Consider the following 19,341-nt stretch of genomic DNA (forward strand, 5'->3'; position numbering starts at 1 on the left):
AAGAGAAAACAGCACTGGGGCTGCTCATGGTTCCAGCTGGGGGCTCCCAGCTTGACCTTGCTGACATCTTCCCACACGAGGAGGATATCCTTGTGATAAGACAGCGGGGTGGAGGACAGACACTCCTCTCCGATCCGGATGAAGAAGATGAAGTCTTCATCACCCCAGCTTGAGGCTTGCAGCCTTCTGCCTCTGTAGCCTCTCAGGGGGAAGATGAGAGCTCAACACCTTTCTCCCTTCTCGCAAGCTACGATGGATGTGTATAGATGCGCTGCGGTGTGGTAAGTTCTCCCCGTCTTACCTGAGCCTCTGGTTGAGGCAGCCTGTGTTACTATGTATTACTAAAATGAAAAGACATGACCAACCTTTACATAAAACCCTTCAGTGTTTTTATTCATTTATTGGACAAGGAGCAGGAACATGTATGTCCACTTATTTCTTTACATTTGAAATTTTATTACAATGGATTTCCTAATTTCAGCATATTTAACAAAAAAGAAAATAAAACACACAACTGCAAACATGAGAAAAGAAAGCTTGTCTAGCCAGCAACGTGTCATTGATGTTATTACGACTTGTTTTCATTTTTTCTGTGTCATCTGCGAAGCCTACGCCACGTAGCTGTACTCGTCTGCTGAGGTCTGACTTCTTTCTAGATATTGTTTGTCGATTAGCACCTCGATGCACTTCTTTATCATGCTCACACTTGGGTTGAACCTGGCTTTGGACTGATTGATGACCTGAAAAAAAAATGATTGGAAGAAACAAATCAATACAAGTATTACACTAGATTATGTTCTCTCAGAAAATGGGAGAATTCTCACATTTGTTAGATATACTGATTTTAAAATCAGAAAATTGTCAACTAACTATTGTTAGTGGTACATATTGATACCAATGGGCTGCAAAAACAAATCTCTTTCACAATAAAACACAAAAACCCAATGAAAACAATAACGTGTGTTTGTCATCAAGTCAGTACATTTCTACAAAGGGCAAACATGTTCCAAATACAAACTTATATTTTTAGAACAAGTTTTCATTAAGTTTTTCTTTTATTTGGAAATATAAAAACACTCTTCACTCAGAGAACCACGGTTACAATGTAACCATACGTTCTCTATCGTCTCGAGACAATCTCTTCACCCAGTTACATATTTCTTATCCATGGGGTAACTCTTTAAGATACCCCATGAGGAGACGGTGCAGCCCATAACCCAATACACCGATATGTGACGGACGAACTATCTACAAATGTACACTATTAACATACCAATCAGGTGAGGCCCTGCCAGACGCAAGGGCCAAGCTTGAAAGGCAGAGGCACTTCTTAGGTCAGAAAGACCCAACGAACCCTGATTAAGGACCCGCAAGAGGCAAAGGATAACACCGTTAAAGAAGACTGGAGATGACAAGTAAGTCACAAGGAAGACCCCACACATCGGCAGAGGCCTGCTCTTTGTCCAGTTATCTAGCGACGAGCCACGGCCAGCACTTGCTCTGCAAAGGAGGGACTGGCGGCTATATTTAGTCGATAAATTCTAACAGAGGTGGACTCAGATGACCATGTGGCTGCTGCAAAAATGGCAGTCAGGAAGGCACCCTGCCACAAGCCCATGAGGTAGCCACGAGCTGAATGTGCCCGACCTCTGGACAGGACAGGCACCCCCCCGAGCGCACATATGCACAGGGACATCCGAGATTTTGCCAGGGGTGTGCCCAATTTCCTGGTGTCAAAGGAGAAGAAAGCTCATCAGTCTATCTATAAGACTGTGTGCGCTGGATGTACTCTGCCAAAATCTTAACCAGACATACAGTAGCATAGTGGCATAGAGGTGGTAAGAGAGCGCAGCTTAATGAACTGGGACAAGTGGAACTCGTATAAAACCTTAGGCAGAACAGCTGAATCTGGACGGAGAATTACGCCCCTCCAAGGAACCTTCCAAGAAACCCACTCTGCACCACAGCAGACACAGACACCACATGCAGTGCCTGAGGCGTTCAGCTGTTTCTCTCCCTCACACACACACTTTACTCTGCATTTTCTCTTTCAGTGGCTGTTAATATTGACTATTGTTTCATTTAAATTATTTTCTTATACTCGAAAGGTGAAATAGAGCCTTTTTTTCCTCTCCGCTCTGTATTATGTCAACATTCACTGCAGCTATGATCTCTGTGTGCGAGTTTATACCTGCCTGTAAGTCGTACTATTTTCATCGCAGGAACAGTCACCGCAAACAGTTCCAGATTTGATGAATTGCATTGCGCTCACTGCATTTATTTATTTGCATTTCCCCCTCCCATTTTTTTGCACCCCTTATGAGATCCGCTTACATTACATATTCATCAGAGGGAAATGGGCTAAATGGATTGTGGATTTCCTGATTTCTTGGGATTTATACCCCTTATTAGCGCGTGGAGTAATGTTTGCACACGTTTTAATACCCCTTTAGTGAATCCGCCCTTCACTCTCTTAGCGGAGGTTAATCACCAACAGAAATGCAGTCTGAATATGAACATGATTTATTCTTTAAAAAAATCTAACAAACAAAGCATATTCCTACAAAATCTTTATGATGACTCTAAATAAATGCACTAAATGTAGAGAATGTGTATTGTAAAGGCTTTTACTATTGCTCACCTCTTGGATCAGGGCGTTGTGTCGAAGCACTTTGCGAGCTTTCATAATTCTCACAATAGCAGCTTGTAAATACATTTTGCGGTCGTCATCTACTGCACATCTTGTCTGCTCCATTTCCTAAATATTAGGCAGATATGTGAACAGGAATCTATATTCACACACACACACACACACACACACACACACACACACACACACACACACACACACCCACACACACACACACACACACTCTCTATCTAAAGCTTTAAGGATAATGATGAAGGTCTTATAATTTCTCTGACCTGTGGAGTGTCTTTCTGCATCGATGTTGTGATCTTAAACTTTGTCCTCTTACTGGTGAAACTCATATTTAGTGAAAACGAAGACTCCGCTTCAATCTCCTCCTGTGAGCAAACACAAAGTTATTCTGCGTTCATCCTATGAGGGGAAATTCTCATGCAGTGATTGCTGTTGATGGGAGACCTTCTCAGAATCGTGACTGAGCATCTTGATGTCCAGGAGGGACTTGATGGTTTTCTGTAGCTCCTTCTCGTTGATCTGTGTGCCATCTTGGAGCTCCTTGTAGCTCACTGTCAGGCTGTTGTTGAACGCCAACAGTATGGCCATCTGGTAGGTGGTTACCATGGCAACATAAGGCTTGGACAGATAATTCATCTTCACCTCACCTAAACAAAATATATTAAAAAAAAACAGCACCGTGAGACTAAAACAGTCATTGAGCGTCATGTGAATGGGTCATTTTATGTTCTCTTATCTCAGTGAAAAATTGTGTTTGATTTGTTTTGAAGTGTAATTTTACAGCAATTTTTTGACTTCATTGGGGAAGTTTACAATTTGTTTTAGTAAAACTCCCCATGAACTGCCACCTTCACATAGTGGAGGTACCCAAATGGACCTGGGAATTATGTTGTCAAGGGTTTAATTCCGCTGGTAGTGTCCTGGTAGGCTCGAGGGCAGGCGCCTGGTGGCCAGGTCTCTGCCCATAGGCAACGACCAGGCACAGACCGAAAGGATAAAGTGTGCCCACCCTGCAGGAGGGATCGTATGGGGCCGGTGAGATGTGGATCGAGCGGTATTCCAAGCGGAAACCTTGGCGATCCATTTCCCGCCTACAGAAGCTGGTGGGGAAGGAGCCCCAGCTTGTGTGTGAGGTTGAGAAGTTTAGACTAGATAAAGGATCGGAACCTGAGCGGTGCTTTTGTTATTGGACTTCTTTTGCTCATCACAGATTGTCCATAACAAGCACCATGTTCAGGCATAAGGGTGTCCACATGTGCTGAGGACACCCTAGGCCACAGTTTGATGATTGAGACTTAGGTGAAGAGAGGGTCGGAGCTGTCAACCAATTACCAGCTGGTGGTGAGATGGATGCAATGGGCGGGAAGGATGCCGTTTAGACCTGGCAGACCCAAACATATTGTGAGGGTCTGTTAGGAACGTTTGGTTTGACCATGTCTTGGGGGAGGCAGGGGACTTTAAGTCCGGGTTGGCCATGTACCGTACCCCTGTTGTTGAGGCGACCAACCAGTACTATGGCTGTAGGGTAGTTGGTGCCTCTTGTGGCGGCAACATCTAATACGATACCCACTGGTGGACACCGGGGTGAGGGATGCTTTCAAGCTAAAGAATGAGTCCTATCGGGCCTTCTTTGCCTGTGGGACTCCGGAGGCTGCAGACAGATACCGTTGGGCCAAGCAGAGTGCAGCCACGGCAGTCACCGATGCAAAAACCCAGACATGGGAGGAGTATGGTGGGGCCATGGAGAATGATTTCCGGATGGCTTCTAAGAGATTCTGGACCACCATCCAGCGTCTCAAAACGGGGCAAGCGAGGCACTGTCAACACTCGACTCGAGACATTGTGGATCAGTGGTGGGAATACTTCGAAGACCTCCTCAATCCCACCAACACGCCTTCCAGTGGTCCAACTATACTTCTCAGCTTCCCTGGTAAGGTCTATTCAAGGGTACTGGAGAGGAGGGTTGGTTGAATAGTCAAACCTCGGATTCAGGAGGGGCAATGTGGTTTTCACCCTGACCGCGGAACTGTGGACCAGCTCTACACCCTCAGTAGGGTCCTTGAGGGTGCATGAAAATTTGCCTAACCAGTACACATGCATATTGTGGACTTGGAGAAGGAATTTCACCATGTCCCTCTCGGATCCCTGGAGGGTTCTCCGGGTAAGGGGTATCGGAGCAGCTGATACAGCCTGTCTGTTCCCTATAAGACCGGAGTCTGAGCTTGGTTTGCATTGCCGGTGTCACGGTCTGAGTTTACCTCCGTACTGAGATTCTCTTACAAACTCAATACGTGACTGTTATGTACTGAGATGTACCCGTGCTGGATTAGCCATGCACAGAGATTGCTGTATAGATTTAAACATCACGTTAGTCAACCATTGATTAAAAAAAAAATCGACCACTTGATAAAAAAATATGATTGTCATGATCAGATTTATATGAATACTTGTAACAATTAATCGTAAGGCAGTTAAAAATCGATTCATAGGTATCACGGTTTATATCGATTTTCTGAAAATTGAATTGCAGTACTTTTTTTAAACAGCGCTATATATTTATCCTTCTCTTGTCCAAATGCTGAGGCGGTGGGCGGAATCTGCTACTACTTTCTTTCTGGCCGCCTTAGACTCTCACACATGTTCATAAATGATTCCTTACCCCTTTAGCAAAGAATATCTGTAATATTACGAGAATATCTGTAAAAGTCACGTTTTTCTATTAGCTCTGTCTGCTAGCATAGCACCTCTTCTTCACTGCACAAAATAGCTGCATCCCAACCGAACACTGGGTTACCAGCGCCCTCTGCTGGTCCAAACAAATATCTGATGTAAATACAGTGGTACAAAATACATTTTCAGTTGCACTTTTAAAAAGAAAAATAACTATTATGCAGTTTTGCATTGTTTACTATAGAACCAGAATTTAAATTAATAGGCTTCGTCTTCATTTGTATTATTACTTTATTTATTTCATTCAAGATTTATTTTGAGTTAAATTGCATTGTTTTGAATAGTTTATCAAGGGATTCTTTTGACAATGAAAAATAAAAAGAAAATAATACAGTATTTTCTAGTTTTTTACCTAAAAAAAAGGCAAATTTTTCAATCATCATGCTCATAATCAATCTTAGTAGGAGGTAAACTCAGACTGTGACAAAGGCATTAGGTCGAACCTGTTTCCAGTGAGGGTTAAACTCCGCCAGGGCTGCCCTTTGGCAATGATTCTGTTCATAAAATGTATGGACAAAATTCCTAGGAGCAAACCAGCGCGCTGAGGGGGTCCGGTATAATAGCCTATAGATATAGTCACCCTGGGAAGAGGGAAGTCTGGGCGCCCCCGCTAAGGACGCTGCCCTGCAACCCGACTACAATTAAGCAACAGAAGATGAATGGATGTTTTGGTAAACGCATCAAAGCCATTTTGCTGATGAATTTATTACCTGTGCAAAGATAGTGTAGCCAGGTCAGCTTTCTCCCACTGAAGTGCTGATTATAGAAGAGCTCAAACTGTAAAACACAGATAAAAGTAAAGTTTAGCCCATAATCACATGACTTTTCGTTGAGCAGCTCTCATCTCTGCTACACAGCTGTGCGACTCACCATCTGCACGCTCTTCTCCAGCTCCTGGGGGATGGCGAATGTGGACGAAGGGATGTGTGTGAGAGGCCACGCACCAGCCTGTGAAACCACAAGAGGACAAAAACAAAATATTAGAATAAGAAAAAAAAAAAAACGGTGAAAGTCTCTCTCTCACAGACCTGTAATACGTAGATCTGAAAGCTGATTCCTAGGTCCACCACTGTCTCCTGGGTCTTGATAAAATTGTTGAACTTGTTGTTGAGGTCCGCGCTTACGCTCATATCTGTGTACATTCTGTGCAGTTTGCTGGTAAACTCATAGCCACAAGCTTGCTGCAGGAAGGAAGAGGAGAGTGAGGAGAAATTTAAAAGGAAATAAAGCAAACAAACAAGGAAAAGCAAAGAAAAAAACTTGTTTACCTTTAGTTTGTTGATCATGGCTTCTTCTGAATCCATTGACAATGATAAACCATGTATTAACCGCTTAGCCAGCATTCTAGCATAAAACTGCAAAGACATTGAGAAAACAAGAGGATTTTACTTCCACAGAACCAAACATGTCCTGTAGTCATTAGGGTTCTCATTACCTTCTGAAATATATCTTTGTCATCTATGTACTTAAACACTGTGATGAAGCTGGTTAGCTTGTCTTCCACCTCGTTCTCCGTCATTCCTTTTGCCGACTTCTTCAGCAGATTGTCACAATATTTCGCCAGCTGGACAAAAACACCAGGAGGGACATGACCTTGACACGACACTGTTTCAAATCCAATCCTTGTTCCCATGTGTTTGTGTACTAACCAGTTCAGGGGCCTTGCAGATGGACTTGGGCTCTTTGAAGTTTACCACAGATGTCAAAGCCTAAGGAAATAAAAAAGTTATTTTTATAAAATAATCAAAACTGAAACAGATGATGAAACATAGCAAAAACCAATGTTTGTCTATGAACAGAGCCTTTCAAACTAAGAGTTTAACAGTGAAATCATTACCTTATCAAGTGCACTCATGAAGTGCTGATCTCCATTAAGAACCGTGTTAATAAGCTGAACAAATTTACTGTGGACCTCCAGCACTGACTCCACAAACAGGGTTGGCATCTATTGAGAGAAAAAGACAAAGCTGCAGCAGAAAAGCAAAATTTCCTTAAGAATCTAAACATGGGAAAATATTGAACCCCATGTTTAACTCTTTCAGTGCCAGCCATTTAAAAAAAATTCAACCCCCTCAGTGTCAGCCGCTTTAGAGCATTTTGACTGATTTTTAAAGACCCACAGAATATTTTGTACTATGACAATCTCAATTCTTGTTTCTCGCTTGTTTCGTTCTTCTGTAATCCGCAGTTGAATAAAGGCAAGTTTCACACAAAGCACCAGTTTATGACAAAAAAAGTCTTTTTTTTTTTGCTTTAGGGACACCTCGACATTGGTTTCCTTCTATAAAACTACAAAAACAACACTGAGACTGGGCTTTTGATGGCTAAATTATTATTATTTTGCTATCTATGTAAGAGTTGAACTGTATTTGTTACTGTTACTGTATTTTGGCATTCCTCCAAGTCTCTCCCCTTTAGTTCCCAAACACGCAACTTCCTTCTCATCCCGGACATGCCAAGTCTCACCGCTTGGCCAATTTTTTATCGTTGTCACCATCGCCACACTCAATAGTCCACTCAGGTCCCACACATGCTCTGGTCGAGTGTGCGCTGCTGTGAGCTGCTGGGAACTTCAACATTAACTCCTGTAGTGCCATTTTCTGTCTCGTAAGCTCTTTTCCTTTTCCACCCGTTATGAGCTCTGCCCATAACGGGTGATCTCTCATCCAAAGGTGCGCCGCTGCCACCTACATGTAACCAGTTGGTCACTACAGCATGGAACAAGTTAGACATTCCCCGGAGAGCTTTGTCACACTGTCTCCTATTAACACCAGCCGAAAAACACAATTCACGTCTATAGACGTGAATTTTTTTTTATTTTATTTATTTATTTATTCAGTTTATTTTGGACATGGTTACATTCACTTTCACATTTACAAATTTTTTTTTTTTGTACATGCCGAAAAAGGAGACGAGAGAAGCAGTTTGCTTATCTAAGTCCAGTCCCCTGTATGAATGGCACTCCATGAGTTAAAAAGCCTGGATAAAAATACTGTTTAATGACAAATACGATTGCAAAGGGCTGAAAATTCTGCCAACTAACCAGAAACTACAAATAATTTAAATAACTGATAACAATGCTAAAATATATTTTCCTAACTATATTTAACATTCTTCTTAAGGGCTAACTTTCATTTTAGAAATTTTCCCATTATTCCAAAAGAAAGTTTCCAGCTTTTTACATTCACAGAATTTTGCAACCCTTGTTAAAATGTTATATTTTGAATGGATGTTAATATTTATTTGGTATGATACAGTGATTTAAAATTACTCGCAATTTCTGGTTAATTTCAATTAACAATTACCTTGAAAAGTCCAGATTTTTGAATATTCCCAAAGTTCCCAACCCTAAGTTTTCATGAAAATTTACCAGAAATGTTCTGCTACTTTCGTGCCAACAAGCTGTTGAATGTGTGGGTTGACTAACATTTTCCTGAGAGAGGTTACTGGTCCCTCGAATGCCCTCGTTGTGGATATGGACCTGCAGCTCCTGAATCATGTGAGGCAACCCATTAGACACAGCCCGTAACAGTGTGTACATGTTAGCCATGTCTGAAGAAAGAAGAAAATCACACAAACACAAAAGCATGAAGCTAATGCAACACATTTACATCCACATCTCCAGTAACATTTGATGTGCCACAAGCTTTTAAGACAGCTGTAATTATCTTCTGCTTGAAAAGTCTACTACCCAAGATTCAAGTGATTTGTCCAATTATAGGCCAATATCCAAACTTCCTCTTGTTTCAAAAACCCTTGAAAAAATCTTTGCAGGTCAACTATGTGACCATCTATATAGGAACAATTTATACAAGAACTTTCAGTCTGGCTTTATAGCCCATCACAGCACAGAGACTTAGTAAAAGTAAACAATGAGATCTCCTTTTAGCATCAGACAGAGGGTTGGTCTTAGTCTTGGTCCTCTTAGATCTCAGTGCAGCCTTTGATACAGTGGATCATAATTTATTGCTGCAGAGACTGGAAAGGGGGATTAAAGAAACAGCACTAAGTTGGTTTAAAAACTATAAATCAGACAGAACCCACTTTGTTCAGGTTAATAATCTCTCCTCAGAACACACCAGAGTTAATCATGGAGTTACACAAGGTTCAGTTTTAGGACCAATAATCTTTACATTACATATGCTTCCACTAGGTAACATGATTAGAAACTATAATATAAATGGCCATTGCTATGCAGATGATACAGCTTTATTTGTCAATGAAATCAGATGAAACTCATCAGTTATGAAAACTCCAGGCCTATCATATCATGTTTTTCTGCAGTCTGCCTCCTCCTCTCCCTTCTCTTTTTTCTGTTTCATGTGTCTTGACGCTGGAGCTGGCAGTTCCTGATCTGTGGTTCACGACTCAATTAGTCTGGGACACTCTGATGTTCTATCTCTCTATCCTGTTTTGTTCTCCGCTTTCTGTCCACTAACCTCAACCAGTCGAAGCAGATGGCTGCCACCTCTGAACCTGGTTCTGCTGGAGATTTATTTCAGTCAAAGGGAGTTTTTTCTCCCCACTGCAGCTGATGCTTGTTCAGGTGGATTTGTTGTTTTTTGTCTTGACAATTTTATATTCTGATAAGTGCTACGAGATTACTATTGTTGTAATTAATGCCCTATAAATAAAGTTGAATTGAATTGAATGTTGAGGAAACAAATAAGGTACAAATAAAAGAAAAACCTAGAAAGGATCAGAGTACAGACCCTCTCTCTTCTCCTGTCGGATGATGTTCTGACACTCCCCGTGCAGGAACTGAAGGTGATCTGCCACCATCCTCTGCTGGCATTCATGGATGACTTTGGAATAGGAGCTAGGGTGCAGATACTTTCTACACCGCACCTCTTCATCTTTCAACCGCGCCAAAACCTGAAAGAAGAAAAAGAGAAAGAGATGAGGATTAAAAAGTCAAGCATTGTTCACATCAGTAGAATGTTGTCTATAGAGCGTCAAGCTGTGCTTTACAACAATCTTGTAAAGTATACAGTAGTCCCTCATTATATTGCGGTTCACCTTTCGCGGCCTCGTTGTTTAGCGGATTTTTTTTACAGTGTATGTAATTTTAGATGCATTTTTTCACAGCTTATGAACGTGCATTGTGTTCTGCGTCCTGATTGGCTAATGCTGCGTTCACCCACCAGCAACACATCCAACTTGGTGAATTTCACTGCCTGCTGAAGCGAGGAGCTGTGCTCCTTTATCTCCTCTCACAAACATAAACCACCAGTAAAAAAAAGCCGGTGTGATTAGCAGCTAATGCTATCCTAGCTCAGTGCTACAGAGAGAACTTTTACCTGCTGCTACCACCTCCTCGCTGATTCTCCTCCATGCCAAATCCTTCCTAGTCCGGTCCCGGTCATAAAGGCTGTGTCATACAGCTCCAGGTGGTCACACACAGCTTCTACTCCATGGATGAATGGGTGAACAGACCAGTGTCCATGTTGACGGCCTGATGTCATCGTCAACAAAGACTCTGAATGCATTCGGCATCAATGTCTGATCGCTAGCAGTGTGACTCTGAAGTGCTGTATGTTTGAAAACAGGTTTATGTTTTAAAATCTACGAAGGTATGAACATTGAGAGTGTTTAAACGAGAGAAATGTTAATTTCTCTCTGAGAAAAGTGTATCAAGTGTGGGGTGATGGGTTTCACAGCCTTAAAACATGTATAATAATTATAGAAAAATAAAGCTGACTACTTCGCATATTTCGCCTATTGCGGGTTATTTTTAGAACGTAATCCCCATGATAAACGAGGGACAACTGTATCAACTACCATCTTAGGAGAAGATTTTTGTCAGACAACTGATGAAAAAAGCGAAAAACAAAAAGTTGGCGTAATTGGTTATAATTGAAGACTTCAAGAAATTTCAAGAAACTTCAAGAAGACTAAAGAAGAGTCAAGAAGACTTAAATGCTTCTTTTGTTCTTGGATGTTCAAAAACACTAGGGCTGCAATGATTCCTCGAATACCTTGATTACAGTATGATCGATGAATTGTCTTTGCCTCGAAACCAAGTTGTTTATTATTATTATTTCAGATTCAGTTTCAGTTACATCTCTCCAAGAAACACAAAAAAACTATCACATATAACATGGACGTACAAGAGCAGGAGTACTGTGGGTTGCAGGCCACAAGGTGGTGCCCCGTATCTTAGATAAAAATTGGGAAAACAGGAGGAAAGGAGAGGGGAAAAAAGAGAGGTCCTAAACTATGTTCCCTTTGGGGAGCACAGTGTAGGACTAGGAAAAACACTTTAGCATACAGGTAAAAAAATCACAATTACAACAAAAATTTGAGGACATAGCACAAATGGTCGGGGGAGGGGACTTGGGGAGGGGAGGATTGCAGCCAGCCGCAGGGGGGCGCGCGTGCAGCCTCTTATAGGAGCCTCGCTCACCACTCCTGCTTCCACTATGTGGGAGGAAGGGGGACTGGGGGCCAAAGAAGCTTCATTCTGTACAGTTCACCCCATGAAACAACCTTGGGTAGATCTGACTCAGAAACAAAGTTCCAAGGTGGTGGTGGTGTGGAGGAGGAGGAGGGGGACGGAGTGTCATTTGACAAAAATATCCAGGAGAATGGACAAATAACCCGGCCTTGAACTGCTGGCTTGGGGAGTCAAATGACAGTAACGATATGATTTCAGCAGGCTGAACACAATTTTCTATTCAGCTCTGAAATCCGGGTCTCGAGCAATAAATCCAAGGAGTCCATCGTGTACCCAGCTGGAAACGTTTCGGCGGGACAGGCGGGCTCACTACTGACCGTTTTTTGTCAGAAAATTCTTCTTGAAAAGGAAACAAAGTGGTTGAAAATATCAAGTGATTAGTCTTACTTGCTGTTGTATTTTTAAATTGTGTTTTGATTAAACAAAAGTATAAGTAGAATATATATATCAAATATTTCATGACCAAAATATTCGATAGCTGCAACTTTAAAACAAACAAATAAACAACTGGTTTCTGGCCAACAGATGATGATGTCTGTTTGTATTTTTTTTAAATGAAGGATTCTGGGTTCCCATCCATTAGAGCTGCATCAAGTAAGAAAATAACTTACAAAATCCTACAAGCTCAAAGTCTCTTTGGAATCGCATTCGGAAAAAGTAAAAACAAATAAAAGGTAGACGGATTAAGCAATATAAAGCATTACAGCTGGTAAAGTTATTTAATGTAAATGCAATAAATGAAAATGAATGACATCTTTATTTTGTGTTAAACAACTTGTTTGTAAAACCCACGTTTTAACACAACGGTGATCATGGAAACAGACAACATGTTGCATTCCTGCAGCTGTAAACTGGGTCTGGTTCTGACGAAGCTTCTTATCAAATTGCCCGATCTCGTGAGATCTCGTGAGATCCCAGGCTGGGTCTGGTCAGTAGTTGGATGGGAGACCACTGAGAATTCCAGGTGCCACAGTGGGGTGGCAGTCATCCCAGTGGTATCTGTCATTGTGTCCTTGGGCAAGACACTTCATCTACATTGCCTAGTATGAATGTAGTGTGTGAGTGAGTGTTGGTGGTGGTCGGAGGGGCCGATGGCGCACTATGGCAGCCTTGCTTCCATTAGTCTGCCCCTGGGCAGCTGTGGCTACAATAATAGCTTACCACCACTAAGTGTGGAGTGAAAGAAGAATCCCTTAACTCTGCAAGGCGACATTGAGTATCCAAAAAGTGCTATATAAAATTGACGTATTATTATTATTACTATCATATATCAGCCTACCCTAAATCTCACAGCGAGGCAACACATCAAACAGGCAGCTCTGGTAGACTGGAAGGCTTCAATGACAGAACCTGTTTACGTGCTGGAAGGAAAACTCAATCATATCAAAAGGCTCACTGTCAAACAAATGAAAAATAGAAGGAAAAGGGGGGCGACTTTCAAAGGTTGCCCTGTGGTATGTAACGCTAACCTGAGATATTAGCGCTAATACTTAACGCTCTCAACCCTCCTATTATCCTCAAATATTATTAACACATTTTACCCTTGGGGTCAATCTGACCCCAGAAATTTTTGACTACAGAAATTTATTTTTGTTCACCAAGGTTTAGTGTCAAACACTTTGTTTATTTGTTGAATACATAAATAAGCCTTTGATAATGAAACCTTGACTTGTTCTCTAGCATCACCATCAGGCCAAACATTTAAATTAGAATGAATTTATCTTGAACAGTTTTAATCCAAATCTTCTCAAATTTACTGACAATATTATTGACCACAAGAGTATGAACCCCATTGGTTTTGGTGATATGATCTTTTCTACAGCGCCACAATCAGGTCAAACTTTAATCAAAAATCTTTTCTAATTTGGGGTATGCATGCATGACTCTCACGGAATGAACCATTTTAAATAATGTTGGTGACCCCCCGCCCCCCTTCATCCTATACACATTAGGGATGCACCGAAATAAAAATTATAAGCCTAAACCAAAAACCGAAAAAGCTAAGGCCGAAAACCGAAACACCAAAATAAATTAATAAAATGATTATTGAAATTATTAGTCCCATAGCATTTATGACTCTGAATGTGTATTAACCTCACTAAAATTAAAACACTGAATCAATCAATATTAATGCTTCAAAGAATAAATACATCAAAAATATGATATCATTTATTTAGCACTGATATTCCAAACAATGCACACTCATACATTAAATAATAATGTACAGACCTATAACTGACTGAGCTGCTGGAAGAAAGTCACATTAAATATGTTCTCTCATTAAAACACAAACGTCACAGAGCCTGTGCGTCTTAAAGACTTGGGTACAACATTGCACAACTCCACACGCGCATGACTAACTGAGAATAAGCCGGCAGTTACAACAAACACCTCCATAGTGCCTTTAACTTTGATTTAAAAATGTTCACATGAGATGCTGACTTCAGCACTCCTGGCAGTTTGTTCCACTTCTTTACAGCATAACAACTAAACATAGCATCACCATGTTTACTGTGAGCTCTGGTCTCCACGATCTGACCTGTGTCCATAGATCTGTGAGCTCTGGGCTCCACTATCTGACCTGTGTCCATAGATCTGAGAGACCTGCTGGGTTCACACCTGACTAACATCTCACTGATGTATTCTGAACCAAACCCATTCACAGATTTATAAACCAGCAGCAGCACTTTACAGTCTATTCTGAGGCTGACTGGGAGCCAGTGTAAAGACTTTAAAACTGGAGCAATGTGTTCTGATCACTTTGTTCTGGTTAAGATCCGAGCTGCAGCGTTCTGAACCAGCTGTAGCTGTTTGATGCTCTTTTGGGGGATTCCTGTCAGAAGACCATTACAATAGTCCAGTCTGCTGGAGATAAAAGCATGGACCAGTTTCTCCTGATCTTTCTGAGTCATTAAACCTTTCACTCTGGAGATGTTTTTTAGGTGGTAGAAGCTGTTTTTGTGATAGATTTGATCTGATCGCTGAATGTCAGATCTGAGTCAATCAGAACACCAAGGTTTTTGACTTAGCTTTTAAAGATCGAGACTCAAGATACTTGCTGATAGCAGTCCTCTTTTCCTTGTTACCAAAGACAATCACCTCCATCTTGTCATGGTTTAGTTGAAGGAAGTTTTCACTCATCCACCAGTTTACATTTTCTAAGCAGTCACACAACACCTCAATGGGACCATAGTCATCTGGGTTCAGTGATAGATATAGTTGTGTGTCATATGCGTAGCTCTGATAATCAACCTTACAGTTCCGTAAAATTTGTCCAAAAGGAAGCATATAAAGGCTAAACAGAAGAGGTCCAAGAACAGAGCCCTGAGGAACCCCACAGGACATTGGTAATCTGTCAGATTCAAAGTTTCCAATGCTTACAAAATAACTTCGCTCCTCCAAGTAGGACTTAAACCATTGCATTACTTTTGCAATCTGTGCAACAAAATTGTATGATCTACAGTGTCAAATGCAGCACTTAGATCCAATAGAATGAGAATAGAATTTTCCTGAATCAGTGTTCAACCCTTTGTCATTCATCACTTTGATAAGAGCAGTTTCTGTGCTGTGATGAGAACAAAAACCTGACTGAAATTTATCAAATATTTTGTTGAATGTTAAAAATTGACTCAGTTGGTTGAAGATCACCTTCTCAATGATCTTGGCTATGAATGGAAGGTTGCTGATTGGTCTATAGTTAACCAGAATAGAGGCATCCAGTGTTGTCTTTTTTAACAGATGTAGGGAATCAAATTCTCCAAGTTGAACTCTGACTGAGATACTAGTCTCACCACTGAACAAAGTCAGAAGGTCTATCTCTCACTGTGAAATGAAATCGTGCCCCACAATGGGACCTTCTCCCAATTAAAGTCTGAACAAAGAAACATGATAATCCAAGCACAGTTTTGCTCCTTTTATCACCTCTCTGTTACATTACGATCAAAAGGAAACAATCAGTCAATGTTCACATGCTAAGTTTTCAAACTCTGGGCTCCGACCCCCTGCAGATTTTGTCACCTCCAGAACCTAAACCAGAGGTCCCACAGGACGTTGGAATAATACCAGCTTAATGTTTCCTGCTGAAATGAGAACATGTACTTGTTTGAAAAGTCACAAAAGAAAGCATTATTAGAATGGTTCATGCAGAAATTTAAATAGCAAATATTGTCTGTCCTATGCCATTCTTCAGGTAATTCAATAACCAACAGAATGTTATTTTTAAAATGTTTCATCATTTAAAAGATGCTTGAAATACTAAAAAACATAACAAAGCTTAGTTTAAGTTATTTACAGTTAACCATATGGTAAAGAAACAGCCTAACATGAATTTTGACATTCAGGTTTATGAAGTACTATGCTATTTTTCAGCCGTGTCTGGTATCTAACTGTTTCATAATAGATGATATATTAAGATATGATGTTGAAAAGATGTTTTGAAATATGTGGAATTAATTATTAGGCATTTCTCCATGTTTAGGAACTCCCTCTGTTGTCTATGTCATTCCACATCACCCCACACTTGAGACACACCCACAAGCTGAAAGCAGAGAAATTGACCAATCACCGATATGATCTCACAATGATCAACCAAGACACCTCCTCCAAAAGTCGTCTCTAAATTCTTTTAAAAAAAGAAACTCCAAACTTCAGTTTTAGACGCGGGCGTTCATGCTTACACGTGTTCCCTCATGTTTCCAGTCTTTCATTTCATTTTTCTTTTATTTGTAGTTGCATCAGTTAAGACTTTTCAAGAACCTTGCTCGCAGCAAAAGCGTAAGACGCAAAAGAGCATGCCTGAAAGCCGACCTTCCAACATCTGAATTGTGGACCAAACCACTACTGTTAACTACAATACGTCCTCATTCAATACATCCTCATACTTACACTCCACTCACAATTCACCACATATGTTTGTCCGTTCTCCCCTGTCTGTCTTTCCCTCTTTGTTTTATGAGCTCACTTTATGATTCTATTCTTTGATTTTACAACAGTTAGTCTAGATTAGTTTAGAATAGTGATTCATTTTACTACATGTAATCCTCACTTTTATTAGCTTGGAAATGCATTTCATCATGGTTTAATCACCACATTGTTCTCATTTCTTACTGAATTATGCAAATAAAAGGTTAAACTGTAAACGTTCATTCCTCTGATTTATTAAAGCTGTGTATTTTAGGTGTAGATGTGCTGTACAAATCCACTTCCCTGATTTAATACTTTGTTCAGTCTAAAGAAAAACTTAGACATATTTCCTCTTTTTAAGAGGTGGCACCCAGGAATTCGTTGAGCTAATATTAATAATCAAAATTAATATTCTCATTCATATAACCCATTATTAACTACCCTTATCCTCCTACACAGAGGTTTCACAGCAGCTACTTTCAGGGATTTTGGTACAGTGCCTGATTAGAAAGAGCAGTTAATTATCTGACACAAATCAGTGACAACTGACTTTACAACAGTTTTAAAGAAGTTTGAGGGTATTGTGTCAAGGCAACACGTTGATGGATTCAGCTGCTGAACAGTTTCCTCTATTGTTTTTGGGTTCACTGTAATAAACTATAACATTGTAGTTAACTCATCCCTCAGTGGGTGAAGCTGTTCAAGCTTTTTGTTATTTTGCTGGTTTGTTCTGATGTTTGACCTTATTGATTTTATTTTTTCATTGAAATATAAAGCAAATTCATTGCTTTTTCCAGTTGACAGTAATTCAGGGGCTATCTGATCTGGAGCGGGTTGTGAGCTTTTCAATTACAGAAAACAATGTGCGAGAGTTGTTGACATTTTTGGCAATAATTTCAGAAAAGTATTGGTGCCTTGTTTTGAACAAGCCATCATTGAATTTTTGCAGACTCATTTTGTACATTTCTAGATGAATTTGTATTTTTGTTGATCTCCATTTACGCTCAGCTCTTCTACAATCAGATTTAAAATTCTGCATTATCTCAGTCCTCCTCCAAGGTGTTTTCTGTGTGTTTGGTTTTCTTTTAGTTTTGAGTGGTGCCACCACATCTATGACAATACAGACTTTAGTATTAAACTCATCCAAAAGATTATCGACTGTTTCAGCACTCAAGGTTGGTGTCATTTCTATGGCTTCCATAAACTGTGGACGTGTTGTCATTTATGTACCTTTTCTTTAAACACAGAAGTAGGGGGAACAGATGTTGGTCTCTAAGTAAAAAAAGAGAGAAATGATCAGATAGAGCTAAGTCTCTTACATCAACAGCAGAGATATCAACACCTTTAGAGATAATCAGATCCAAAGTGTGACCTTGAGTGTGTGTTGGACCAGTCGCATGTTGTATAAGACTAAAAGTGTCCATTAAAACATACAGTTCTTTGGCAGTATTGTCCCTGTTATTGTCTATATGAATATTAAAGTCACCTGTTATTATTAAAAAGTTGTATTCAGTGCATACAACTAACAGCAGTTCAGCAAACTCATCCATGAATTCTCCAGAAAATTTTGGGGGTCAATAAAAGACTAAAAACAGAACTTTTGAATCACCCATCAGTAAGAACAACATATATTCAAAAGAGATAAAATCACTAAATGTTTTTTCTTTGCACTGAAATTTTGATTTAAAGATGGCAGCAACTCCACCACTTTTCCTGCTTTCGTCTTGTTTTGAAAATTATAATCTAACTGGTTTCTGAGTTATATTCATATTTCTTGTTTCAAAATGTTTCTCATTCATTCATCTCTTATCACACATATATGACAGCCACAACCCACAAAACATCCAAAGCAATCTAATTGGCTCCCGAAAACACGTCGACCAATAGAATGGCTTAGACCACGATAAAACCTAGGCGCAAAATTAAAATCATTGGATTTTGGTTGTGGCCGCTAAGATGCCCACTGCATTGTTACGTACATGTAACCCTTAGTTTAAATATAAGTTACACAAATAACCAGTAGTTTGAGTTTTAGCTTAGTGTGGTGAATTAGCTCGTTCTCTGTTTACCTCATAAACCAGGCCCGAGACAGAAAATAACTCAGAGCAAAAAAACATTTATTTTCTCTCTGGGGGAAACTCAAAGTGTCCTTTTTTTTTTTTTACAAGGTGACAATATCATTCAGGGATTTTTCCACATGTTCATATAATCACGGAAACACATCAAGGAAATAAATCAATCCCCACCAAGCGCTTGGTTATTAAAGGTTTCTTTTCTCTGTATTATTCGTTGGGGCCCATACGGTGGTGCACTTTGATTACTCACGAACACCTCATGGTCCGAGGTGAGTAAAGGCAAGGTGAACTCCTCTCCTGAGGTCGATTGGTGTCCTGGTGTTGGCTCCGCGGCATGCGTCCTGGTGCTGGTTCAGCGACGTCAGTGGGTGACCGAGAGAGCTGCGGCGTGCATCCAGCCTCGGATCGCCCCGTCAGCGTGGATGACCAGGTGAGCTGCAGCGTGCGTCCAGCCTCGGATCAGCGTGGATGACCAGGTGAGCTGCGGCGTGCGTCCAGCCTCGGATCAGCGTGGA

General features: G+C 40.6%; 1 protein-coding gene across 1 annotated transcript in view; it reads right to left on the reverse strand.

Annotated features, from left to right (window-relative positions):
* Positions 1 to 366: 366 nt before the first annotated feature.
* LOC114454232 (cullin-2) overlaps positions 367 to 19,341 on the reverse strand; it is a 53,795-nt gene continuing 34,820 nt past the window's right edge. The window contains exons 9-21 of the mRNA XM_028434540.1: positions 10,105 to 10,267; positions 8,820 to 8,944; positions 7,230 to 7,337; positions 7,042 to 7,101; positions 6,828 to 6,956; positions 6,661 to 6,747; positions 6,421 to 6,573; positions 6,263 to 6,340; positions 6,103 to 6,169; positions 3,107 to 3,309; positions 2,926 to 3,027; positions 2,642 to 2,758; positions 367 to 740 (exon numbers count right to left, since the gene is read on the reverse strand). Coding sequence (XP_028290341.1) covers positions 609 to 740; positions 2,642 to 2,758; positions 2,926 to 3,027; positions 3,107 to 3,309; positions 6,103 to 6,169; positions 6,263 to 6,340; positions 6,421 to 6,573; positions 6,661 to 6,747; positions 6,828 to 6,956; positions 7,042 to 7,101; positions 7,230 to 7,337; positions 8,820 to 8,944; positions 10,105 to 10,267 — 1,524 coding nt within the window. The 3' untranslated portion in view covers positions 367 to 608. The remainder of the gene's footprint in view (positions 741 to 2,641; positions 2,759 to 2,925; positions 3,028 to 3,106; positions 3,310 to 6,102; positions 6,170 to 6,262; positions 6,341 to 6,420; positions 6,574 to 6,660; positions 6,748 to 6,827; positions 6,957 to 7,041; positions 7,102 to 7,229; positions 7,338 to 8,819; positions 8,945 to 10,104; positions 10,268 to 19,341) is intronic.

The sequence above is a fragment of the Gouania willdenowi genome, chromosome 20 (assembly GCF_900634775.1).
Source record: "Gouania willdenowi chromosome 20, fGouWil2.1, whole genome shotgun sequence".
NCBI classification, from domain to species: domain Eukaryota; kingdom Metazoa; phylum Chordata; class Actinopteri; order Blenniiformes; family Gobiesocidae; genus Gouania; species Gouania willdenowi.